The 27605-nt window shown below is 37.4% G+C and overlaps 1 protein-coding gene across 1 annotated transcript; it reads left to right on the top strand.

The window, feature by feature from the left end:
- Positions 1 to 27343, top strand: COG2 (component of oligomeric golgi complex 2). Its single transcript, XM_042025226.1, has 18 exons — positions 1 to 123; positions 677 to 838; positions 1521 to 1586; positions 2519 to 2599; positions 3212 to 3315; positions 4560 to 4668; positions 6368 to 6547; positions 7531 to 7655; positions 8933 to 9059; positions 12865 to 13004; positions 16279 to 16340; positions 17589 to 17740; positions 19018 to 19218; positions 20018 to 20090; positions 21235 to 21377; positions 21886 to 22025; positions 25152 to 25332; positions 26909 to 27343. Exons 1-18 carry the CDS (start codon positions 55 to 57, stop codon positions 27008 to 27010), a joined length of 2217 nt encoding a protein of 738 aa, XP_041881160.1. The 5' UTR covers positions 1 to 54; the 3' UTR covers positions 27011 to 27343.
- Positions 27344 to 27605: the final 262 nt, after the last annotated feature.

Genomic DNA, 27605 nt, shown 5'->3' with positions numbered 1-27605 from the left:
TGCGGTGCCGCGCTGGCCGAGGGGGCGGTGCGGCCGCCGCGCGCGGGGCCCGGCATGGAGGCCAGGATGAGCCTGCCGCGGGGCCCCGAGAACCTCTGCTTCGATAAGGACGAGTTCATGAAGGTGCGCGGGGGCCGCCGAGGCTGGAGGGTTGTGGAGGGGCGAGGAGCCTCCTGAGGATGTGGGAGGCGGGCTCCCTGCGGGGAGAGAGGGGCCCAGAGCCTGGGTCGGGATTTTACAGCCCCGCCACGGCCCTTCTCCCGGCTGGGGGCGGCGAGAAGCGCCGAGGATGTCACTGACAGGGGGATCCGGGATGCGGCCGTGTGCAGGCATGGCTGGGCTCTGAGACCGGCAGGACCGAAAGGCCTCACTGCTTGGAGAGCTTGGAGTAGTTCTCAGTACTGAATTTCGACTTTTGGCTGCTGTTTCGTGGTTTGTTTGTTTTTTAATTCTCCTGTATTTAGGAGAGCTGGTCACTAAGGTACTTAGCCCCACGACTCGCTGTGCTTTTGAGCCTAAAAACCGAGAGTTTGGAACATTGGAAACTACTGCGTTAAGAAGCCTCCTAGAGGTTTAGTTTGGTCAACTCACAGGCATACGGAATACTTTATTTTGGGTGTGTTCCTTGTGTGAACTGTTTACTTACATACTCCTCTCTTTCCTCTTTCACTTCCAGGCGGATTTTGATGTTGATCATTTTGTGTCAGACTGCAGGAAACGTGTGCAGCTGGAAGAGCTCAGAGAGGATCTGGAGCTCTATTACAAACTCCTTAAAACTGCTATGGTAGAACTCATAAATAAGGATTATGCAGATTTTGTTAATCTCTCAACAAATCTAGTAAGTGTTACTAGTTGTACTGTGTAGGTCAGGCTTAATGTGGTTCAGCGGGATTTTTATTTTGGCATTTTACAATTTAAGGCATCTTAAACTGTGACCCCTTCCACTGAGACGCCATTCCTGTAGAACTTAGCTGCTGTACAGAATTGCTCTTGGCCTGTAGTAAATGTTTTAGATGTATGCATTTTGTCTTGAAAAGCTGATTTGTTAGGGAGTTAGACTCAGGGCAAACTTTGTTTCAAACTGTCAGCACTTTTAAAATTGAAGGAAATAAGTTATTAAAATAGAATAGCAATGATACAACTAAGACTGTTCTGAAGGATTCTTTTAGGAGTCTTTAAACTTTTTGTATAGTCAAAATATCTTTAAAAAAACCCCAACTTCGTGTCTGAAAATTGTAGTCATCCCCATTATACAGGTTCAAAGACTGAGACTTAGCATATTTTTCAGAGGAAAAATTCCCATGGATTCTGTTTATCATTTGTCTTTGTGTGAAAGTAGTCTCATATCTTTATGCCTGTATTTGAGATAACAAGTTTTTGCACTGAATTTAAAAGTGGAAATTATAAAGGAAGATATGTTTTCTCAGTTCTCTTTTAGTATCTGTAAAATGGTAGGCTTTTTCAGTAATTCACATATGAACTTATAAAAAAAGTAATAGTGTTTGTGGTAATTTCTTTAGGTTGGCATGGACAAGGCTCTCAATCAGCTTTCAGTACCCTTGGGACAGTTAAAGGAAGAAGTTATGGTATGTTCAAAACAATCGTTGTAGACAGCTTGGTAAACTTCAGCTCACTTTCATAGGATGTGTGGAATGTCTTCTACTCAAGTTAATATTTGTTATAATAAACTTCTCTTTGAAAATTGATGACTTAGATTGCTAGTAGGAGAAGCATTGTGTTTTCAAGCAGTTGTAGTTGCAGTAAATTTATGTTTCCTATAGTGCATTTCAACCAAGAGATAAAGAATTTTGTGAACTTGACAAGTGAATAGACTCTTGCAGGAAAAGTCTATGGAGATGTCTTGACACTGTTTTAATATTTGAGTAACTTAAAGATGGTAGTAGAAAATTCAGATGTAACACAGTCCTGTTATGGACTTACTTTGCTCACTCTGTGGTTTAACCATAAAACATCACCCTCTTGAAGGTGAATCTTATTCTGGCTCTTCCTCACTGACTTGGTATTTATAGGAAGAGGCAAATTTTGATCATCATAGCAGCCAGTTCAGAGGGATGCTTGCTGCATAAATGTGCCTTCAAAATATCGCACCCTTCATGTCTAAAACAGAAAACGGGGTCCAGTTAGCGTAGAGAAATCCTTATTATATGAAAAATACTATTTTAAACTGATTTATAGTTTCAGTTGGAAGACGTAAAAGCATAATGGATTTATTGCCTGTTTTTAGGCAAAGATCATTTGTCTCTCTAAGGTACTAAAAGAACACTTCTGGTGGAAATAATTGTGTTTGCAGTGGCAATACCTAAGGAGCAGGTTCTACTTTCAATTATTTGGTTGTATTTATGGCTTTTTCACTTAGAGTATAACTGATGTACTGTAGCTTTAATTAGTCCCATATTATTATTAATCTGTGTCTTGTTTTAAGTTTAGATTATTTTTTTAGGTTTTTTTCAAACCTTAAATGGAAGCAAGCTTTACATACTGACTTTTTCTCTCACAGAGTCTTAAGTCATGTGTCAGTGAAGGAATTCAAGCGGTGGATGACCGGATGACTAAACAAGAAGATATTAGAAGAAAAAAGGTACAACAGATAAATTAATACCTTTGAAAGATCACCCCTAAGATGACTTTGGTTTTGCCATTAACTCAGAGAAAATGAAATTTAGAAGGTTTTAGGCTGTCTAGATGCACACTGTGCAGGATTTTGTACTTGTAAAATATATTGACATTTTGGTTGACAGGCTTTATATTTTACAGTGTCTAGTTGATCATAAATCTGTGTTTTACTGTAGTTGCCCAAAACATATGTTGATTTGATTGGATTTTTTTTAAAGTTATAGTTATTCTTGTTTCTGGCTAAAGTAGTATATAAACTCACTATGAATGGAATTGAAGTACAGCTGTTTAATTTTTATGGGTGGGAGACACACTAACATTTGTCTTTGTGCTTAACTTTGAAAAAAATCAGGGATAGGAACAGCTGTCCTACATCTGTGACAAACATTTTTTTGTGGGGTTTTATGGACTTATGTGAGCAACGCTTCAACTGAGACATGACTCACGTCTTAAGATAAAGGGAGAAAACTTACACCAGAAAAAAACCAAAGAACTAAGAAACCATCCAAAATACTGTTCTTTAGGTGATGTCAATTGGGATTGGGGTTAGACATGAAAAATCTTTCTTTAATTACAGATGTGTGTCCTGAGACTTATTCATGTTATTCAGTCGGTTGAGAAAATTGAGAAGATTCTACATTCCCAAGGCACTAAAGAATTGTCCTCATTAGAGGGAAACAGGTAAAAAATACATAATGTTCAGTTTTGTTTGTAATTGATGGGACTAACTTAATTTCATGGTGTTGTTGAAGGTGAATTTACAAGCATGAGGATGTATCTTTAGAAATGTAACTCTGATGGAATCAATGACTGTGATTTTAGTATTTTCTTGGTTTTAGTCTTCTGCAAGCCGGTCATTCACAGAATGTGTAACTCAGACTCCAAAGTTCCACATGACTCGTGGTGCTTTCAGTAAGCAAGCTTTTGAAGTTGGTGTGCAGGGGTTTTTTGTTGTTTTTTGGGGTTGTTTTGTTTTATTTATAGTCACTAATCCTGTCATGTCTGAAATATTCTTTGCAGTTTATTCCAATATCATTTGTAAGTGAAACAAAATAGTTTTTCTTGTTTTCCCTGCTTATGTGTAAGTGAAAGGACTGCTGAAAGAATAGCTGAAGGCATGCAATGCAAACAGTACTTCAGGTACAAGGAAGGTTTGCAACAAATTCCAGTCAGACCTCTTCCTCTGCCTTTGCTGAGAATTGGAAGATGTCTTTCAGCCAGTTTTGGAACTTATATACCAGTCATGCACTGGAAAGGCTCTACTGGGACACAAGTACAATTTAAGCTGGAGGGAAGACACAGTGTGAGACTGTCTCTTCAGTTCAGTGTGCTGGATCACATGGTAGTGGGGGGGAGGTGTACCAAAAAGTAGGTTGATACCTAGAGGGACAAAAGCAGATGTTTTCAGTCGGGTGATGCACTTTGCAGAATTAAGTTTGCAATTAAGATCATACTTGATCAGCTGAAAATTTGGCTCATTATTGGGATTGTGTGGACTTGAGAAGAGCAGGACTATTTCTCTAGAGATAACTGTCATTAGTTTTACTATATGACAGAAGGGGTAAGTAAGAAACAAATCCGGATGGTGAAGGTCACCTTGTGCAGTTTCTGAGCTCTCTTAAGACTGACTTTTCATGTGATAATAAAACTGCCATCTAGAAAAAAGTGCTTCATACTGCTGAGGCAAGAGCTTATGTTCCTCTCAGCTTCTGCTTCACCCACTTCATGTTAGAGCTGCAAAACTCACTAATCATGTAGTGTGCTCCAAATCATTATTGTGTGATTGCACTAATTATAGTAGTACCTATCAGAATTCAAAATATTTTGAAATTGAGGGAGAGCTCTGTCTACTTGTTACAGATGAAAGTGAGTTGGTTTGAAGGGATCTAACTGGGTATTCTCATTTTATATCATCTCTCTTCCAGTCCGCTTCTAACTGGACAAGTTTTAGAGAGAATTGCCACAGAATTTAATCAGCTACAATTTCATGCAGTACAAAGCAAAGGAATGCCCCTTTTGGATAAAGTGAGACCAGTAAGTATTGCGTGACACTTAACACTTGCACAGTCAAGCAAAACCAGTATAACTGGAAGACAAATACCTATTTCCACAGAGTTTTATTGAATTAATTTATGGAGAAAAATGGGTTTCATGGGGTCATTTTTATCAATTGACTAGAACTATTGCTTTTTCTGGGGATTTTTGCCCTGTTTGCTAGCTTCTTTAGGATAAATTACTGAGAATAAGAGTAGGAAATACGACAGACATTTTTGTCATCCTAATGTGTCTTTCAGTTCGTCTGCTTATTGATTTTGAGGCCTTACTGTAGAGATATACGTTGGTTTTGTTAGCTGCAGTGTACAGACCAGAATATAAATGGAATGTGCCTACACAGTGGCTGGCTTGAATATATTAAAGTTTGTCTTCTCATGAAATTACGCTGGCCATTACTAATCTCCTAGTGTACTGTTTTACCTACTGTAAAAGATTAATTGATGTTTTGGTGGGATTTTTTTCTTCATTCAGCGGGGAGAGGGAATTAATGAAAACTCGTGCTTAAAGAAAGTTGTGAATATGGAGGTGGGGTAATGCTTTAAGATGATTACCATGAAGGTGTCATTCTTAATGGCTTTCAAGCTAGTAAGGTAGTTCATAGTTCCAGTTTTCCACTTTGTACCTCTGCCTGTTGGCAATATAAACTTGTTTCAGCTCCAGACATCCATGGAATCATGTTGTTACATGGACAGTTTACAAGACTGTTCTGGCCACTGAGTTATGAAACTTGGATAATAGCAGCAGTGAGCGTGAGCAGCAGAGTAGTGTATGTGGTGGGAGAACATCTGTCATGTAGCTTCCTTAATGCTGTTTGCCAGGACTGCTGTCCTGTACCTGTTGCTTTCAAAATGTAGCTTTCATGACTAGTTGGCAGCTGGGTTCCTGACCTTGTACGTTCAGTACGAATTCTGTGAATCATTTTAGGATGGATGGATACAATGCAGCATGTAAAAAGGCAGAGAAGAAATTTGTCTGGCCATGTTCATAGTTCAACTGACTACCTTAATGTGTGTTGCTGAACTCCCATCAAATACAGAAGGGACCATCTTGGGCCATGAGTATATCTGCAGGAAGTGTAGCAATGAGTTGGATCTAGTAGAAAAGATGTAGCGGGAGATCAGGAAAAATGGTTTGCCAAAAGGGGGATATATGTGTAGACTGAAGCAGCTGTTTGGCCAAAGCCAGAAGGAATCTAACTGCTTTGGTTTTTGCTGGTGTCACTCAGTGTCATTGGTTTGTGGTAATTTGACAAGTAGTGCTGGGTACACACTGTTTTTTTAGTCTCTGACAGTGAGGGATAAATGCTACAATTGTTATCCTTGGTCACTTATTGTAAATCTTTTGTTTATTGTCACATACTGGTTCAGTTGAACAAGGAACAATTATTGATGTATTTCCTCAGGATAAAGCAGACCTGAGATAAGTTACCACATAATTTACAACATATAGAAGAAAATAATTGCCTTTAGCCTTATTATAGTAAATCCTGTCTTACATAGCATCAGTAACCCATTAAGTTTTGTTAATGTTCATTCAACACTGGCAGTTACCAAAACTTTTGTACTTTTCAAGTGAGGATAGAAAGCTGACTTAGGTACTTCTGGATGAATTTACTTCAACAATGATGACAAGGCTTTGATTCTGGCTTTTTATGACTGTATTTTCTTTCTCCTGGTAGCGTATAGCTGGAATAACAGCCATGTTGCAGCAGTCTCTGGAAGGGCTGCTCTTGGAAGGCCTTCAAACTTCAAATGTTGACATAATACGCCACTGTCTACGCACTTACGCAACAATTGACAAAACACGAGATGCAGAGGCATTAGTTGGTCAAGTGCTTGTAAAACCTTATGTAGATGAGGTGAGATAACGTAAAAAAATTCCAATTGTTTTCCAAACATGCTTGTTTTTCCTGTTAGCCTCCAGCTTTTGCTAGCAGCTTCAAAATATCTTTGTGGAGAGAACAGGAGAACTGAGCCCCAACAAAATGTCAATTTGTTGTTGCTGTTTAAGAAAAAAAGGATGGAGGAATTCTCTTACCTGCCTGTCACCAATTTCCAGTTATATCCAGTTGGGATTCTTTTTATTACCTACATTTTTCTTGGGCTAGAGAATCAAAAAAACAAACCTCTCCCATTTAGGACAGGTTTTCATTGGGTGTCTGCTAAGTGCTGTAACAACTTCTACAGTGTGGGGCATGTCATTTTCCCCTCGGTTTTCTCAGGGTCTATTTGTTCACCACTTCTGCACCATTCCACTTGTTTATGTGGCAAGAGGCAAATGTGTTCAGACATGTGGGAGAATACCAAGAAACAAGCTATTGTTCTTGTCCTGCTGTCTTCCTTCTCTTTATGGCAGAGATTATCCCTTTTCACTGAGTATGAGGTACTCTCCAGACAAACTGCTTTGCTAGCTGCATTAAAGGCTTAGCAATGTCAGAGAAGATTCTTTGCTTTGGCTTGCCTGTATTTGGGATTGGACCAACCACCTCTACATTTAGAAGGAGTTTTGCTTTATTCTGAGTTTGATTAGCGTTTGCCAGTTGCCTGTTTAACTTGACAGACTGCTTCAGGTGACAGTGGTGCAGCAGTGGGTTGGGAGCCAGACACAATGGCTCACATTTAAAAGTAAGGAGCTCCTTCCCATTTTTGGGGCCAGTCTTGGCAGTTAAGAGTGCTGTGTTAAAGGAAGTAATAATTCAAGCTGGCAGGTGATACTTGGAAGCTACAATAAAAAAAAGTAATATACTGACTATCCCAGTATTTGATTGTTACAGTGAGTCTTGCATTACAGCATATTTTATATTCACTTTTCTGGCGTTTAACATTGAGCTGTTCCTGGCAGGTGATTGTGGAACAGTATGTGCAATCCCACCCTAATGGCCTCCAGGCTATGTACAATAGGCTGTTGGAGTTTGTTCCTCATCATTGCCGTCTCCTGCGTGAAGTAACAGGGGGAGCAATTTCCAGGTAAATATCTGGGGCTTTCTCTCAGCTGCACTGAAGTTATAACAAGTATCATATGCTTTGAAATGCTTTGCATTGTTAGCTTTCATGCATTAATGACTTACCTGGCCTTTCCTGAAGATTCATAGTCAGGTTTGATTTCTATCTCATGCCTGTGTTTTTCAAAACAAAACAGTGAACAGACTTACCTGGTGCTGTGGCCCAGACCTTCAGAGGCAACAATCCTGTATTTCATTAGTAGAAGTGAGTCCTGTTCATAATATGATGTGTCAGATAGCTTGGTTTTGTGAACCCATTAAATATGACTGAACACTTCATCCAGGGAGAAGAGCATAAAAAAGCTATTAAAATGTAAGTTCAGAAGTTACTGAGTTGTTAGTGCACATCAGAAAAGTGGGGATGATACTCAGAGGTTTGACTGATTATTGCATGTACCAAAACTACAGCTTTAATTGATTTGTGCTTCCACTGTCTTCTCAAAAAGTGCTTAATTCCTTATGCAATTAAATTGCCTGTTTTCAAGCTTAAATAATTCAGGTCTACTGAATTGTATCCATTTATTCATCTGTTTTCAGGATGGTTAATATAGTAGGCTGCTGTAATTAGCAGAACTATGGCTGTAGCCCCTAGGGACTGCAGAATTACTTTTCCAATTAGTCATCCATTGCTGAGCTTTTTATGACTCCTAAGTTTTACTAACATTTCAATTCTTTTAATCCCTCAGCAAGTTTTAATTGTTCTTCTTAATAATGGAATGTTTCTACTTTGTACTGGGGTGTACTAAATTGGAATTGAATGCTTTTATCTCTTCTGCTCTCAATCTATAGGTTTCCATAATCGAGGTAGCTTTTAATCCTTTGTTTCAAACACAGTATCGTGTATAAATACAATTTGGAGCAATTAGGAAAAAGTTCTTCTTTTCATTGCATTAGTCACATTATTCCTATTTGGTAGGTCTTAGAAGTTTGGAGCTATTAAAACTTGAATTATACCAATAATAATAGGCGTTCTCAGCTGAAATGTACTAATTTTCCAGTACACACTTGCAAAAGTTTTTAAACACTTTGAGAGTTACAAAAAATACCTTGGATTTGCTGAGACTGTGGAATCAGATAAGGAGTCTTCAAAGGAAAAACAGTTTAAGGGAATCAGCATAAATATGTAAAAAAATTTCATTGCATTTTGTCTAATGCAGTGCATGTATTTTTTAGTTATTCCTGCCTCCAAATAGAAGCCTGGTGGTAAACTATAACTATGGAATAATTGCAAATTTTTTTCAGTGAAAAAGCAGATATTGTTCCTGGGTATGATTTCTTAGTGAATTCAGTGTGGCCAGAAATAGTACGCGGTTTGGAAGAGCAGTTACCATCACTGTTTAACCCTGGAAACCCAGACGTGTTCCATGAGGTAATTAATTTTCGTTTTTTCCATTTTTAATTTCCATGACACACATGAGAATTGGGTGAGTCATGTTCTCTAGCTTTTTTCCCTCTGCTGTTTTTGTCTAAATTCATGTTGTTGCATGGCTTGGAAGAGGATGTTATCTCAAACCACTTGGTTCAATTTTCATAGGAATTAATTCTCCCCTCAAGTTTGTTAGGAAAGCTCATGCAGAAGTTATTGAATGCCATTTAGTCAGATGAATTAATGTTCATTTTGGGAGTAGAATTGCAACATAATTGAAGGTGGGAGTGGATGACTCCAGCGTTCACTCAAGTTTAGAACTTCTGTATAGCAAGAGCTGTCATGTGAATTAAACACCTGGGTTGCAACTTGTTTTTTACTATGGGAAGATTAAAAAATTTCTTTGTTTCACTTGCTTGTTTTAGCTTTTGCTTTCTTACAGTACTGCAAATTATGTTGTGATTATAAACCCAAGTTACCTAAAACCTGAAAGTACTTGGAGGCAGCACCATTGGGTTTAGAATACAGAAGTAGTATTTCTCTGGTATCACAAGCTTACATTAAATAATGTAAACTTACAGTAAATAATTATGAAGCAAGTATACATTAAATAATGAATTTAAAGTACTTGTCACTCTTGCATTTTCTTCATTGGCAGTGCTGCTCTGTCTCTAAAATATCATCTTTTACTAATTGTGAAATAGATTTCTTGGCCTAGTATGAAGATTGGCTCTGGCACTACTTTACAGTATGTCAAAAGTAGAAAGTATGAGCTTTCTGCTTTTCCTCACGTCTCGCCTGCTTGTGTTTAACCATGATTACTGAAAAACTGGATTTTTTTATTCCTGGAAATTTGACTTGTGATTAGTGTGAAACATTTTATTTTCAAGATAAGAGATGGGAGGCAGTGATAAATAGTCTGAAGTAAGGCATCTTAGGCATATCAGGACAAATGACTTAAGGAAATGCTGGCTTGCTGGTGGAGGTTTATAAGGCATGTGATTCTTCATGTGTTCCTGCAAAACTGCTTTTACTAAACACTTAGATTTTTTTCCTTGGAATTTAAGAACACTTTCGTACAGATAGATTGAATAATTGAAGGCAGGTAGGTAGGCATGACTGTGAGTGTTTGCAGTGCTGTCTCTGAAGAAGAAACAAATTACATGGATGTTGAAGAAAGCTGTGGTAGTGCCATGCAAATGACACCGTAGTGTGTTCCCCCTCCCTCGTGAGAATTTTAAGTTTACCATAAAGTTTCAAGTCACTATTCAAGCTTTCATGTTATGCCCTGGATACTCCTGCAGTTTGTGAGCCTTGTTGGGCTTTTGCTGTACTCTGCTGCATGGTGTACACAGGAATGTATTTTGTCTTCAGAAAAGCTGGGTTTGCTTAAAAGGCTGTCTTACGTTACACTGATACTGGCCAACAAAGGCATTGTGTTTATTTTAAAAACACCCAACAATCAAAAAAAACCCCATAAAAACCCAACACCCACCCATGACTTTCAGGTAAATCACATAGTAAATCCAAAATACTTTCCAGACTGCTTTTGACTACTTAAGCGACTCAGAGTCATTGAAATCATTAAAATATTTTGCTTAAAAATCAGTACAAGGTTGAAATGCCAAGTGTGAAAATGCTATTATACCTATCTAAAGACTAATAGTTCTGAATAAGAGCGGGGGGAAAGACGTTTAAAATTGGTTTTGCTCTGATGATGAGCCAAGCAATGCTACACGGATTTTAGACGGGAATCTTTCATATCTGTTTTCTAGGTTGATAACTGCAGAAAAGTATTTTTCTCCATGTTTATTTCCATATGTATCTATGTATAGGTTTAAAGCTGAAAAGTTTGAATATGCAGTATTATCTGTTAAGAGGTTTTTAGGTGTAGAGGAGAGAGAGGGATTGAAACATTTGTTTTAAATCCATTAAAAATCAGACTGACAATGTTAAGTGTGTTAAAGTAAGTGTTTGTTTTTGCAAGGTGGTTTTTTAAAATTATTTCAGGTTGATGTGCCCTTATTTGAGTCAGGTGTGTAGGTTTATGGGTATTTGAAAAGAATACTCCTTTTATCACTAAACATTCATTTGAGGTTAAATTTAGATTTCTCTGTTTGAAAATTGCTCCATTTTTGTTCCCAATTTTACTTCTCTTAAGTAACTGTGGAGTCAACAAACCAATCCTAGAAGCTGAAATAGGAATCTTGTAGTTAGTTCCCTCTCCTGGATATAATGTTACCAGTACTGAGATAAATGACTCTTGAGGTCCTTTCTGTTCTGAAAGTAATAGGTCTTTACAGAGTGTTTGGTTTATGTCTCTGACTTACACTTAGGGTAGCAGAGCATTAACAGTTTGTTGACGTTTTTACAGTGCTGGGTTTATTATCTAAGAACGGAGGCCTGAAAGAGAACTAATCTGTCATTCAATCCGGGTCTAACTCCCATACCTTTTATGGGTCCATTGTGTTATATATACAACCAGGTTAGGAGAAAAGAACTTACTTAAAAGCTTTTGTGTGCATTTTTCAGAATACTGTCTTGACACTGAAACTGCCATGTCACAAAAAAGATATTCTGTAATTATACCTTTAAAAGAAAGTTACGAACTTACTGAGATACACAACACAAAAGCGTCTCCGTAGCAGTTCATGTCCTTTGTTCACAGGAATTTTTGAGAGCAGACCCTCTAAGCAGCAACGCAGGAGCTTCTCCTGATGTTTTACTTCTTCACAAGAGGCAGAATCACATCACTCCCATAGTGCTCTGGATTGTGGATTGAACCCTAACCCTGCAGTGAAGTCAGAAGCACTGAGAGATTCAGTCAGGCTTATTTCATTAATTCAGGAGAGGAGGGTTTATGAGAATATATAATAGGTTTTATGGCTGTTTCCTATTTTTTTTTTTAGTAGAAGAAACTTGCACAGAAACCGAACTAGTTTTCATTCCATAGAAGTAATTTTAACTGCAGTTCTATTTTGTTTTTAAATTTATTTACATAAGTTTTGTGGTCTGTTAACAAGGTCTATTTTGTATGAAATAACATTTTTTGGTACTGTTCTGGTTTTCATCAAGTGTTTGGCTTTCTGCTTTGTGCATGATTTAATTTATTATTTCATTATTTTAAGTGTTCTCATACTGTTGAGACCAAATCCACAGTGTGTTTGGGGATTAATGTTTTGGGTTTTTTTGCTTGCATCCAATTTAATACTCATAATATTCATAAACATTTTATTAGAAGTATACACTGGATGAAGTTAGTTTGTCTGAAATTGTTTGAAGTTCTTTTGCAAATATTTGATATTTGCAAAACATTTTTAGGGAAAAATGTCTATAAATTATTATAATATGGGTCTTGTGTAACAGACAAAAATATTGTGCTTCCATTCTCGTGTGTGGTTGGTTATGTGTACTTCTGAGTTTCATTCCTGATTATTTGTGTTTGTTGTATGTATACATTTACCTCCTGCACCTGACTCTGTTAGTACTGTGCAGCACCACCCCAGTGACTGAGCTCAGAAATACTCATGAATCTCTGATCAGTTCTGCTTGGAGAGTTTTAGATTTTTAGAAGTGTCCTGGACTAGCTTTTGTTACCATAGAGTAACACCTACGAGTTAATTTGGTTTTGGTTTCACTGAGTCCAGGATTTTAGCCTTGTATGATTCGGTGATAAGGGGCAGCGTCAGCCCATCCTGAACCTCGAGCTTAGTTGTAGCGTGAGACAAGAGTTCTGCTGAATGGGTGGAGACCTTCCTTGTTTGCTGGGAGCCTGTGTGTGATCAAAATGCTCCTTCTCTTCCTGCAGAAGTACACCACAAGTATGGATTTCGTACGGAAATTTGAACGACAGTGCGGCTCCCAGGCCAGCGTGAAACGGTTAAGAGCTCATCCCTCTTACCACAGCTTTAACAATAAATGGAATTTGCCTGTATATTTTCAAATAAGGTTGGCGTACATTTTTTTGTTCAGTCTTTCAAAAGTAGAGGTTAGTCACAGCAAGATGATCTGGCTTAAGGTCACATCTCCTTGTTGTTTAAAGTTTCACTTGTCAACAAATCATAGCAGAAATCAAACTAAGAATTGAATTACTAAGTCAAGTAACTGTTTTATATATCTTTCAACAATTTAGCAAAAAACACATAGCTACTCTTCAGTATGTACTGTGTTGTTACACTAGATTTGATAAGCTACTTGTAAGATTATCAGGAACAGATCTAAGTAAGTCTTCAATTCTTGTTTCAAATTCTTTTTCACCAGTGTCCCTGAAACTAAGCTGTATATTGAATGCTACTTGTGCAAATTCGGAGGAATACTTACTATGAGGGAAGAAATCTTTTTTGTAGACATATAGAATTAAAGCCCTTGAGAACTTGCAGCTTTTTCAGATCTAGCCATATTTCTGATATTCTTTTTGTCTCACAGGCTGTACTCTTTAAAGTGCTGGGTCTTGTAACATTGCCTTCCCAAAGATTGTCCCACTATTCCCTATTCCTGAGGAGCTAAGGAATAACTTCTAGCTTACTTTACCAGCAGGTCTGATGTACCTGTAGTATTACCTTTTATAGACCTTACAGCTAGAAGAGAACAGAGAGACCTAAGAAAGTCCTATTTTAATTCTAGCAATGTTAGAATTTTAATGAGCAAAATAGAATGTAAAGCTGTATTTTTAGAAAGTGTAGCCTACATGTCATTGTAGGGCTGGAGAGCAACCCTCCAGGCAAGGAGCAGAACCATTGATGATGTCTCCTGTGTCCCAAGTGTGCTGTGTGTGATCTCTCTTGGTGTGAAGCCTTCTGAGATCCTCTTAAAAAATAAATAAATAAAAAAAAATAGGTAGAATTTCCAAAAGAGGGGGAAGAAAAATTTATGGTTATTTTAAACCTGGATCACCTTTTCACTTTTTAGTGACCTTTTATATTGTACAATTCTGTAATTGGCAATAACACTGCCATAGTCACATTTATACAGTTTCTTTAATCCAGGGTGAATCTACCCTTGTGCTGAAGAATTCCATGCAGGAATCTTATGAGTGGTAGAGTTAATATTAAGTGACAAGATCATGGGGCTCGGAGCTGGATCTTAGTGTTTTGGTGGTCCATGGTGTTTTGTAAAACAGCAGTCACAGCATCTGATACCCTGGTTTGGTTTTTTGCTTGCACATCTGTTCCTGCAGTTGTGTAGTGAACTGATAAGGATCGTTACTCAGTACAAAAAAAAAGTCTGATGTTCAGCTCCAGCCAATTGCCCCAAACCACTAAACTGTACAGATACTCATGCTGGCCCAAGGGAAGGGGTGAGGAATATTCACTACACAGTGGTACACAGACTAGAAGTGTCTGTGGAACTGCAGCCATTATGATCCTTTTAACAGATATGTATCATTAATAGGTCTCTGTGTCTGCCCCTTTAGTTTCAAGTGCAACTTTTCTAGTAGGAGATCAATTGATCAAACTTTGATAATCTTGCTCATAAAATTGAAATGGAGCTTCAGCATATTATTTCTCTTCAAAAATGTTTCCCATTAGGTATTCTGAGCTCTGATTGATTAAAACACTTTTAAAAAACCATTTTCCTTTAATCCAAGATTACTGTAAGTCTAAATAGTGTACTATTTTGAGAAATGGTTGGATAAGAGCAGCTTATTCACCTTTAACCATATTATTACTTTATATTGGAATAATCTGCTAACTTTGGAAGTGTCCATGAAGTCTTTAGGGCATAACTGTGAAAATAATGCAACATGCTAATTATATATATCAGGAAAGCTTTTTCTTGGTGTGTGTTAATATCCTTTAAGTCATACAAGATTTTTATTGAATTGTAGTCTCACACTATGGCATTTATAGTTAAGATTGTTGGGTTTCTTTTTTTTTTTTTCAATTACAGAAATTACCCAGAAAAATCAGCCAGTACTAAAACCTTTAGAAATGATCCTTTGAGGAACAGATGGTTGTTCAGGCATTTCTTCTGTAGCAGTGCTGGCACAAAAAGCCCCAGTAACTCCTTCCCATGTTTCATTCTTTCAGTTATGTCAGTACAACTGATTGTGGAACTGTAACGAACCCCACACTGGGGAAATTATTTCTTAAGTAAGAAGTATTCAGCAAAAATTGTAACTGTTAAAAATCTTACTCTGTTCTCTAATCCTGTTCACCATAAGACTTAAAGACACTGCTCTGTTGATGGAAGCAGTGCATAGGCAGAAAGGAGGTTTTGAAGCTGTTTCACAAACATGTTTAGTTGCCAAACATTCATCTTAGTCCATTAGGAGTTTGAACAAGAAAAGCTGGGTGGGCCCCTGTTCTGATCTGGAAATGACAGGAGACTGTAAGAGAAGCCCTACAGGTTTGTAATTAGTAAGTTTGATAGAAAGATTTACTGAGTTTCTGCGATGTACATAAAAGCAAAAAAGAGGAAACCAATGACAATGACAAACTTCCTATAGGGGAGCTTAAAATGATGGAAAGTATTAGAGGTTTTAATAACTCTTGCTGTTACACCTGAAAAAATTTTGGAGGTGTGATTTTGGTTTGGTTTTTTTGTGGTTTGTTTTTTTTTGTTGTTTGGGGTTTTTTTTTGGGTTTTTTTTTGGTTTTTTGGTTTTTTTTTGTTTTTTTTGGTTTGTTTTTTTTTTTTTTTGCTTTGAATGGTGAATTTTTAGAAAAGGGGTATTTTTAAATGGGGGAATTTTTAAAAACCAGGTGTCCTGTGAGGAACTATTGATTTTTATTAGGTACAGAATTGTTTGCAAAATCTTATGCTACTGCTCATTAACAAACATATTGAAAGCTAGAGCTCCTGTATCACATGACATAATCTGAAGATTAAAGCAAGTATGTGTCAATTTGTTTGCTTTTAGTTTAAAAACAGTAGCAAAACAAAAAACTTCACTCCTCGAAGCTGAGGACTTGTCACTCTGTGAGCTATCATTCTGGTAATGTTTGCAACCATGACTTTTATAATTTCCCAAAGCATAAGCTTTGTATGTGTCTGTAGAATGTCAAAGGTTCTCTTTCAAGTGTTTGAATGCTGGTGTGGTTTATATTCCAATATAAGGTGGGCAAAAATAACCCCAGATTTAAAATCTGTGTGTATCCATTGATAGCACATTGAAATAATACTAAAGTATTATTGAATACTAAAGTATTACTGAAAAATGTTTAGGAATCAATTTAAGCAACTGTTGAATTGTAATATTCAAAATTTTTCTTTCTCTCAGATTCAGAGAAGTCGCAGGGGCCTTAGAAGAAGCACTTTCAGATACGCTAGAGGAAGCACCAGGTAAACTTTTATTGCAAAAAATATTTATTGTAAAGGAATCAGTTGTATAAGTAGCAGTGATTACTCTGTCTCTTGAGTATTCAGTAACATGCATCCCGTGGTTCACATGAGCTTTCTGATTTCTGATTAACTTGATCAAACAGTATAAAACATGACTATAGAGATGGCAATGTGAGAGTTCTGTTCAGTGATCACTTTGCTTACTAAAAACCCCCTCTTTAGCAGCAGTCATTAACATACTGACAGAACCATCCCCTCAGTGCAAGAAGGAGTTAAGTTAGCATTTGACATCCTCTTAAGTGTCAACGAAAAGGCTGTGCTGTGTTATTGGAGCATATTTTTCTTAATTGTTGTAGCACTATGTAGAGGTGAAAATGCTAGAGGCTGTCTGTTGGCAGCAGTTAGGCTTGCTGTCATTCATAGTGTTGGTGTCTGCTCCAAAAACATACATTGATTTATGAGGAGATGAGGAGGTATGCACAGGAAGAATGGGAACAAGAGTGGAAGGGTATAACCTGGTATATGCATTAGAAGCATATTGTAATTGTATTAGAAAAACTAACTTCAGCTGACAGGGTGAGTAGTTATGAAGAACGTAGCTAAGAGCCACATAAATGTCTGTATGTGTGTATACACATGTGCTCTCTGAAGAAAACAAGGAGAAAAAAATCCTAATGGAGACAAAATACATAAATCTTACCACTTCAAGGCATAGGCCTGAAACTTGCAGACACATTCCTTGTCTTTCTAATTGTATTCTCTAAAACGTGACTGTGTGAACTGCTTTAAAAGTACTGTGTTTAAATATAGATATTTGTACAGTGTTTAAAACAAATATTTATAGCAAATATCTCATATAACTGGGAGAGGAGCAATAGTTTAGTGCTAAGGGAGTATTATGTTATGGCTGGCAGGCATATTTAATGTAACTTCAAAAGACTGCCAAAATTATTTTGGAAATGTTATTTCCTGAGGTGGATTATTTGGCCAAGCTGTTTCTGTCTTTATTGCAGGCAAATTCTCATTTCTTGCTTTTGCCTGCACAGCTACAGCAAGACTTAGTGGAATGTGAAATCTAAAGCACTGAGAAGATAGTATTTTAAGAGTTTGTTTCAGGCAATGCTTAATACATTTCTATCTTTTTGGAACACTTTGTTTTTTTTAATCTCTGGCAATGCAGTTACACTGATGTTGCATCTTTAAAAAATGTGCTTAGGAACTTGACCTTTGTTGCCTCATCATTTCTAGCTGGGAGCTCATTCTGTCTCTTGGCCACTCACATGGTCTGGACGAGTCTTCTGAAGTGCTGGTCAGATCAGATGTTTTTACCGCTTTTAGCGCACCGCCTGTGGAAACTCAGCCTGCAGATCTTGGCACGCTACTCTGTGTTCATCGGTGAGGTGAGAGCAGCCTGCTTATGGGCTTGATGATGGGGCATGTCCATCAAAAAGAGACTTTTTGAAGCAAAGTGTATGACCTCTTTTTAAGAGTTTTTTGGGAACTTAATGGTTTTTAACCTTCAACCAGTTCATGAGTTTGGTTTACAAAAAGTATCACTGCAAAATACGTGATTAGTCACAAATACTAATACTGTTGCAGTGCTACTGTCTGGTGGTTGTCAAAGCTGTACTTCATACTGCTTAATGCTGCCTCTACCACTGAAACAAGAAGCCAAAATCTTAGTTCTCTTCTGTTTGTGTTGTTGATAGAGTGAATGAGGTTGTGAAACAGAGCCAGGTGAAAAATAACCCTTCAAATAAGAAGGAATAATATAACTTGGATCAGTTGTTTAGTACTGAGAATGTAAAACTTCGGTTTTACCAAAGCTACCTGGGCAGCTGACTCAGCATCAATGATCACTGCTTCTGAGCAGAGAAATTGTGCTTTGCTCTTGTGCTGCCTGCTCCCAGCCATACAAGTGAGCCTCTGTTTCTTGTGCCATGGAGAGACAGCACAATAGAATAATTGGAATTTGAAGAGATTCCTGGAAGTAATCTGGTCCCAATTCCTGCTCAAAACAGGACCAGCTTAGATGAGGTTGTTCAGAGGCTCTTGCAGTTGAATTTTGAGTATATCCAAAGATGGTGGTTGCAGTCTTTCCAGGGAACCCTGGTCCAATGACTGATTGCTTTTTCCTCCTATTTGAATTTCTCTTGCTACAGTACATAGCCATTGCCTCTTACTCTGTCACTGTACCTCAAGGAAAAATGTGATTCCATCTTCTCTGTACATGCCCCTTCAGTAGTTGAAGACAGCAGTAAGATCTCCATTTATAATTTCTTTTGCGACTCAGTGACTTAGTTCTCTCAGCTAAATTATCTCGTGAAAAGTACTGATAAGTACCAGAGTTAAAAGTAGTCAAGGGAAGCACTTGCCTGACAGCAGAGAGCTTGAGGAGGTGGAGAAAGGAGTTGTTTGACAGCCAGACCAGACTGCCCTCTACTAACCTTAGTGACATATTTGTTCCAAATCGTCCAACTTTGTAGTGCACTCAAATTTTTTTTAACATTTATTTTAAATATATTAAAATCTATTTAATTTAGGAATGGTAATATCCCTTGAAAGTGTGGCATTCTTAATGCTAAGAGCATAGAAATCCTTTGTATACTGTTTCAGTTTGTCCAACTTTAACTGCCTTCACTATTGCTATAGTTCACGTTTCAATTTGATGTTTCAGGTTTCTGCAAAGCCCATTTCCAGTGAGAATACAAAGGAAAGCAAAAAACCTGTGCCAGTTGGTAGAAAGGAATCTTCTTTAAGTCTCAACCCCAGTGAGGACCAAGGGAATGGATCTTCTCCAGAAAGTCTGCCATTGTCTTCTATATCTAGTACTCAGCTGATATATGTTGCTGCAGATCTGGACAAACTCCAGGATCGGGTTTGTGCTTTTGACTTTACTTAGAAAGAGTCTTCATTTATGTTTTTGGCATCTTGTAAGGGGATTAGATTGTTTAAAATAACGTACCATAATTTTTTTGTAATCTTAAATGCTAAAACTTGGGGTGTCTGATACCTGAAATACGGGTCCTACTCTGTGCTTATTTGAAATGGCAGATTACGGGGAAACCACTTCAGGTATTTAACTTTTTTTTATTGGTAGCTGCTGGACTTAACCCCTAAAATAATATGTTTCTGCAGTTTTTTGGTGTGAAGTGTCACTCTGCTGATCTTACCTTTTCTAGTAAAGTCTCTGTTGCAGCTTGGAGTGTGGTGCAACATTCAGCTTTAATACTATCTTCTCTTTTAAATGTTTGCTGGTTTTAGTCTTGGAGGTTGGTTTATGATTATGATTATGATTATGATTATACTTGATTAATGATCCAGAATCTTGAGGAGAGATGTATGGTGTTAATTTTCTTCCAGTAGGGATGATTCCTGTGTATTTATTTTCAGTAAGGCTGAAATTTCTGTGATTTGTGAAGTTGTAAATTGCAAGTGGATTTTGTTAGTTCTAAATTATTTCCTGTGAGTACAATAGTAAGGTAGAGGATTTAGTGTGTAGGCTTAAATTCCTGTGCATATTGTAAACTTCTAGTACTGATTTACCAGAAATGCAGTAAAACCATGGAAACTGAAGGTGTCTTGTGATGCACTTCAAACCTGCAGGATGTAGGAAAAGTAATTGAAATGTTTATAACGTGACTATATCTGTCTCGGTCTTGGGTTGTTTTTTCCAGATTCCTGACATCTTAGACATGATTAAACCAAAGCTTGAAATGATTGGCTTCAAGAATATATCTTGCATTGCAGGTAAAGCTGAGAGGCTCCTTCCCCTTTCTCCCAAATTCCCTCTGCCAAACAAATGAAATCAACTTTTACAGTTTCATTATTTAGGATGAAAATACTTAATGAAACTTGCCTTCTGTTTAAATTGTTAAATAGAACCAATCTTGAACAGACACGTTGAGTCTGGAAAATGTTCAATGATTAAAATTGAGTGATTCTAAAGTGCTTTTAGGATTTTTCTCCAGAAAGTGGGGACATTATCCTAGGAGATTCATATCATATCTTTAACCTCCCACTTTTGAAAGAACTGGGGAAGAAGACATAAGAAGAGGGTTTCCATTATCCAGTTGAAACTAAAATATTTTTCTGAAATGACTGTTCTCTCTCAGGCCTGATGAATCATGTGAGGCAGAGGGTTATCAAAGTATCATAGTTAAATACCTTAACTTCAGAGGGTAGAAGTGATTCAGTATTTTAGCCTCCTTTATTTTTTCTAGGTTTTTGGTTTGGTTTTGTTTTGGGTTGGTTTGGTTTTTGGGTTGCTTTCTTTGGTTCGTTTGTTTGGTTTCTTTCATCTGATGATTCTTTATGTGAAATACGGAGTTTGTTTTTAATTTAATAATTAAATCTAGGCATGTAGCATGAGTGAACTAGTCCCTGTCTGCAAGCATAGCCAGAAGTTCTGCATCATGAATTCCACTTAAATCTCTAAATCAGAACTACTGGTAGATGTCCAAGTCTGTCAGAGATGTAGGAGCTTGTGCGCATCCCCTGCTCAGTAGATGGTCTATTGCCAATCACGACTTTGAGTTGAACATATTCCAGTCATTCCATAGGGAATTTAGAGAGAGTTTCACTGTTTCTTTGGAAGGCCAGAGCCTTTTGATTCAAGCCCTTGCTTCATTGGTAATACTGGAAAAACTCTGAACCTGGAGAATGTTACTTTATTCCTCTTGTCTTTGCTTCCCTCTATCTGTGTTTCTGCCTGAGGAGTGGTTGGCGTTACTGGCAGTGTTTTATAAATGGCTGGTGTGTATTTATTTGGTAAGTATATCCTGTACTTGACACCAGACAGTGAGTGAGATTGGGAGGATGAGGGGATTCACATAACTTGTGTGTGATTGGGCAGGGTAGCTCAGTTTAAATTTCAGCATTTTTACTTTAATAGGAGCCTTGGAAGATTCAAAGACTTCTCTATCAGCCTGTGTGCCAACATTGAATAACAGAATTATCCAGGATCTCACTGAGTCCTCCTTTGCATACCTGAAGAGTGCACTGGAAGTTCCAAGATTATACAGGAGAACCAACAAGGTCAGTGCTGCTTGCAAATGATAAAATAAATCTCAGAAAGGCCTGTGCTGATATTGTTAGGAGTTCTTCAGGCCTGTCCGTGTCTGCTTGACAGAGCCCATGGCAATGTCTTCAAACAAAGCTGTAGGTATTTTAACCAAGGTGTAATAGTCTGTTTTGGGCACTGAGTCTGCTCAGCTTTCTCTGGAATTGGCATGTGCAGAAAGAGCATTTAGGATCATACCCTGGTAATAGGAGTGGCTGGCACATGCATCTCTGAAAAAGCTTTGGTCATTTTGAACCTTGTTCTATATTATATCATGCTGTAGAACACTACTGAATAATTTTGTAGTGGTGCCTTTCCTATGTATAATGATCACTTCACTGACTTGTCCTAAATGGTTTATGTATCTCTTTGCTTAGGTACAGCCTTAGCATTTTGCATATGTGCTAGAATTGGGTGTTAATACTTCTAGTAAGTAAATGACTGGTTCTTTCTTCCCTGACTTGTTTCCCTGTCATCTACCAGGAGGTGCCAACTAAAGCTTCACCTTATGTTGACAGTGCTCTTAAGCCCTTCCACCGACTGCAGAATGACTACAGAGATACCTTGAAGCAGCCCATGATTCATCAGTGGCTGGAAGGTGCTCTCTCTGAAAGCACACAAAAGTAAGAGAACCATACAGAACGTTGTTTGCTGTAGTTAAAAACCCCAGTGTCCATTGAACAGGCACAGGAAAAAACCAAAACACTGTGAATTAACACAATTGTAAGAAAGCCAAAATATAGCACTCTTTAGGTGGGATATATTTTCTTGAATTTACTCTGGTGTTGCATATTCAGCAGATGAAAAGCTGGGCAGGGAATCCAAAGACCTGGCTCCTGCTCAGAGCTGTGGAAACCATGACGTGGTAGATAGGGCATTGGAAAAACTGGTTTGCTCTGGGAATGCAACAGTGAACTAAAGATTTACGTTCTGTTTCAGAATTGAATTGATGTAAGACCTTAACCTCATGTTATTTTCAATGAACATTGGTTGAATTCTCAAGACACTTGAGTTCTACTGTCCTTTGAGTTTTTTAATGTATGTAATGATTATCCAACTTTTTAATGGTTTAAAAAAAAAAAAAACAACTTTGGACTTTTTAAACTGTTAAAGAGCTAATTGTTCACAGTTTTAATAAGGCAGTCATAAAGCAACACTTTCTTTATTAGATCTTCTGTTTCCTAGTTAGCATCTTGAGGGCTTTTGAACATGAATAGTCATATGCATTAAGTTCCTTAATGGATTTTGTTTCCATTTGTCTAGCTGTATTTTACATTCTTACTGCTGTATTTTAAATTCCTACTGAGCAGGGATGTTGCATTCTGTGAGCTCTGCCAGTAAAGCATGTAACATGAGACAGCAAGACTTGCTTTTGTTTGAAAGTTCTGCCACAAAATTTCACAGGATACCCCCTACTTCTTGCGTTGTGGACAATTTGCTCTGTGCTAGCTGTAATTTTTTTATATGTCTAGCCTTGCCTATAACTAAAGAGTCACCATAGCCTATTTTGATGGCTTTTTTTCCTTTTCCCATCTTTATAGTTTTGCTTTGTTGGGGGTTTTTTTTGACCTTTCTAGTCAGAGATGACAGTATCAGAAGAATCCATGCAGGTTGAAGTATAATGTGTGATTTCTGTCTGTCCTTATATGGTTTTCCTGATAGTTCTTAGCATATTATATTGTCTGTTGACTGCTTCTGAGCATGGATTGGTTTTTTTCTGAGATTTAGCCACATAATACTACTGAGGTTTTAAACCATAGTCAGAAGACAAGTTCTTTCTTGCTCTTTGCCTCCTTGTGCCTCCCTAGTCTTCCATTTCTGGTACCTCTCAGGTATTTATTAATGTGCACTTTTTTTGTTGTTATTCAGAATAGACTTAAAATTGTAAGACAATTTTACACATTCACTAACTGTTCTTAAAATTTTTCTTAAGTATTTTGGACAGGGCTATGCTTAGGTTGGTCTAGACTGCACTGGTCACTTTCATTTTGCACAAAACCTCTTTTTTCAAGCTTGGTGTCTCTTAACCATTTATTAGTGCATAAAAAGAAGCTTATTGTTAACCCACAGCATTTGTTAAGTAACATTGCTGAAGAACTGCAGAGATTCCTGGAATCTCAAGTCACAAGAGCTAAAATAAATACCTTAGAATGAATTCTTGTCTGTCTCTCTACGTCTCTGTCTGGTTAGTCTTGCTTTTAAAGCTTCAGTGAATCTGGTGACACCACGCAAAGTAGCTGTTACATAGTTCCTTGGACCCAACCAGAGCTTTTCCCCCCCCCCAAAAAGCAGTTCTTCACTTTCCATGTTAACATTACCAAAACTGAATTAAATTCTAGGTTAAACACAGTGGCAGTGCTTAAACATCTGTAAGACTGACAAGTTCATTTCTTAAGGAATTTTCTTTTGAATTCTGTTTTCCTGGTTTGTTGCTACTATGTGTATTAGTTTGTTTTAAAATATCTATCCTCACTGACAAGAGCCAAGTCAAAGAAACTTGAGAATACGGATGCAAGTAATTAATTTCCTGCAGTGACAATACATTCTTGCATCCAAATGAAAAAAGAGAAAAGAGCATACACTAGTTAAGAATCACTGGAGGCTAAATTTGCTTAAATGGCAGAAGGACTTGGGAGTACAGCAGAAGTAGGAATTAATCACAAGTGAGTGGGACAAGGAAATACCAAGATATGAAAAGAGAACACGACTGACTGTCATTGGAATACTTTTGCTTTTCATGGAATGGTATCGTGAAACAAGTTTCCATGGCACTGGCAAGCACTTTTTTTTTAGCTATCCCTATCTGATTATCCTTTAAAAGAGCTTGTCTGCTTTCTGTTGCCTCCTTGTTTAAAAGTAATCATCAGGAAGATTCTTTAACTTTTTTAATTCTTACAGTCATAGTTTTCATAGAGGGGCTCTTTGAAAGTTAGAGATTTTATAGCAAATTACAGAATAGCTCAATCTGGTAACTTCTCTTAGGATCTTTTAATTTCCCACTGTTGCTCTGTTTTCTCTTCTTGTTCTTAACTCACTGTCCTAGGCATCTGTTAATTTGTATGACATGCCCTTACCACTTAGGCATGGGATTTCGGTCCTTAGGGCTTCTTGAACTTTCACTGAGCAGTTGATGTGTGTACTTTGTTTGATTCTATGCTTTCTTTAATGTGGATCCTACTGTCTGGGCAGTGATGTTTTATTTTATCTATATCATTTCTAATTTAGGATTAGTGTTCTTCTGACTTTTCCTGCCAGCTTCTTGAGACTCCTGTTTAAATCAGTTTCTTCATTGTAGAAAGAGGCATTTCTGACTGGTGTGCACATGTGTGCTCTCATACACAGTTTTATAACTTACCTAAGAATATGTGAGTTTTGGTCTGTCAGGCTGTTACTCTTGTCCTGTTTGTAAAAGCAGTTTTACTCAGTATTCTATTGATTGTAGAGGGGCTGATTTTGACTGTTTAAAATTGAGCAGTTGCATTCCTTGGTCACTATTGAGTACAAACATCTTGAACAAGTCAAAAATGATGTGATGAGGAGTCTTCAAGACTGAATAGTAATCTTCAGATTACCTCTGGAACTAATAATGGAAATACTGATGAATTGATAATGATAATAAGTAGCTTCTTTGCAAGGAAAGCCATTCCTTCTGGCACTGGTCAGCAGGGCCAGTGATGTACTTCTGTGTATAAAGTAGGCTGTTCTGTAAAGTGGAATTTTTTCTTTCTCATTAACCTTCCTTAATTTAGGTATTATGAAACTGTATCTGATGTGCTCAGTTCTGTTAAGAAAATGGAAGAGAGTCTAAAAAGGTTGAAGCAAGCCAGAAGAACCACAACTTCAAATCCTGTTGGTACAAATGGGGGCATGAGTGATGATAACAAAATCCGACTGCAGCTGGCCCTAGACGTTGAGTATTTTGGTGAACAAGTAAGTTATGAGAAACGAGTTTTTTTATTATTAATGGTTTTGGAAGGGAGGTGGAAGAGGAAAGGGAACCTTGATTTTGGTCTTGAAAGCTTTGTTGGTGTGGGTTTGGGGTTTGTGTTTTTGCTTTGTGTTTTCACCTTTATATAAAGGAGATTATTTGAGACCTTGGTGACTGTAGATACCACTTTAGCATGCTTTCCTGTCCTTTCTTATACAAATGCAAAGCTTGTATTTCTTACTACTCAAAATTCAAGTACTGCTTAGTGCTTGAAAGCACTAAGAAGAAACACTGTGTTTACAGACCAGAGAGCAGGGACCTGAATTAGGTCTGATAGAAACTTCTTCATGGCCCTGCTTTTGTGTGCCTTCGGTTGGGGTGTTTCCAGCCTTGACTTTCTGCATGGTCAGGGTCTGTTCCCAAGAGCTGTGAGGATGTCAGCCTGATTTGTTGTGCTGTAAGTGCTTTTCAGTGCCAAATATGAAATTTTAAATAGGAAAACATAAAAGAAGAAAATGTATGCAGTAGCTACATTAAAATGTATAAGCATACTGTTTTGTACTCCTTTATTTCTGAAAATCGTATCTAGATATAAACAAAGTTTCAACTAAGAGTCCATAATATTAGTTGCCAAGGAGCTGTCATCAATCTTGTTTATGAGCAGATGCTGTTGATGCATTATAACAGGTAGATTAAGTTTGCTTGTGTGTGAGCAGATGCTTTTCTCAGATACGAGACTAATCACAAAGAAGATTTAGGTGGAACTCTGGAAATCTTAATAACAAAAACTGTTATTTGTCAGTTTTTGCCTGGGGTTGAGCTTTTGTTTTTCTTTTCCATCACTGCAGTGTGAATTTAAGCTGAACTGGGACAGATTATTCATAATCATTTAGGAGATGTTTTGGTACATGTGACTACTACAAAGAGTTCCAGCAGCAAACACCTTTTCAGAGTCACTTCATTATGGTTTTAGTTAGATCCAGATTTTTCTGCTTCACTGCACTCTTAGTTTTTTCATGGCCATATTTTTCTTGTTGTCAGAGCAATAGATTTCCTGGCTAAGAAAATACTTGCTGCAACCTCTGTAGTTGTAGAGTCATTTTTGTCTTCCAGGAAGTTCAAGGCTAGAACCATAAGCTCTTGCAGCCTATTGAAATGGTTTCACTGTTGTGCTGTTGGCTGTTCATGGATGTATTCATATTGATCTTTAAAGTATTGCCCAGAAACCTCATTTGGAGTTTGAAAAAAAAAAAAAATTAGTTGCTATCAATGCATTTAAACCAACTACAGCCAAGTTTCTCTTTCTGACTGCTTCGCTGGAAAACTTCCAGCTGGCTTTAGTTACAAGTTGCCTACAAGATGGTGAAATATTTCTCTGCAAGACACTACGGTAACTGAAGAGACTTAACTGAGCAAAGTTGGATGCAAGTTTTTTATAGTTTGCAGTATATGCAGTTGGGTTTTTTACTGCACGTCAAATGCAGGATAAAACATAGGCTTCACTACATGTTTGAAGTGGAATAATTAGTGATTTTTGATGTTTTAAAGAAAATTAATGGGTTTTCTGTATCTTTTTAGGTACAAAAGATGGGACTGGAAACAAGCAGCATAAAAAGCTTTTCAGCCCTTGCAGAGCTGGTTCTAACTGCCAAGGATCAGGCCACAATGGAACCATCCTAGATATTTTTGAAAGCATGTGATTGAAGATAAACAATGTCCCTAAAAGAAAGAGAGACAACTCTTCTTTGTTTTACCAAATAAAGAGCAATGAAGTGCTTCCTAATGTATCTTGAGCAACAAATCAGTGTATATTCTGCCTCGATAAACTTGTTTCACCAAAAGATGGAGAATTTATCATAGTTATCCATTATATGGAAAGCAAGCAAAGCTCTAAACTTTCTACTCTAGAATAAAAGTAGAGGAAAATGTTTTTCTTATTTTTGTTGTACAACTTGAAATGTACAAGAATGAAGTTATATGTTGAAAATAATATGTAATAAATTGTCTTCCTAACTTTTGATGTCCCATATGTTTTTCAATCAAATGTATTGATTGATGGCTGTCTTACAACCTGCCCCAGAGGCAAAGTAACTGAGGTTCTTGTTAACAGAACTTTTGATTAGAGTGAAAGGACACTGAATGACCATTTTTTTGATATATCTATATATATCAGATTATTTATCTTATTTTAGAACAGTTTGGTTGCAATGGAAAAGAGGTATGTAGCTGTTTTGGTTATTGTCTATAGAAATAGAACAATATGAAAGTATAAAGA

The sequence above is a fragment of the Corvus kubaryi genome, unplaced genomic scaffold (genome assembly GCF_017639235.1).
Source record: "Corvus kubaryi isolate FWS band 111438036 unplaced genomic scaffold, C.kubaryi_AGA036_p1.0 37266, whole genome shotgun sequence".
Classification (NCBI taxonomy): domain Eukaryota; kingdom Metazoa; phylum Chordata; class Aves; order Passeriformes; family Corvidae; genus Corvus; species Corvus kubaryi.
This window is presented reverse-complemented; position numbering and strand designations above follow the sequence as displayed.

What these genes read in the sequence shown, in the direction of transcription:
- COG2 (XM_042025226.1), top strand. Translation starts at nt 55, where the DNA reads ATGGAGGCCAGGATGAGCCTGCCGCGGGGCCCCGAGAACCTCTGCTTC. An exon ending in AAGATATTAGAAGAAAAAAG is followed by an intron (nt 2,600 to 3,211) that starts GTACAACAGATA and finishes CTTTAATTACAG; the next exon opens with ATGTGTGTCCTGAGACTTAT. An exon ending in ACCCAGACGTGTTCCATGAG is followed by an intron (nt 9,060 to 12,864) that starts GTAATTAATTTT and finishes CTCTTCCTGCAG; the next exon opens with AAGTACACCACAAGTATGGA.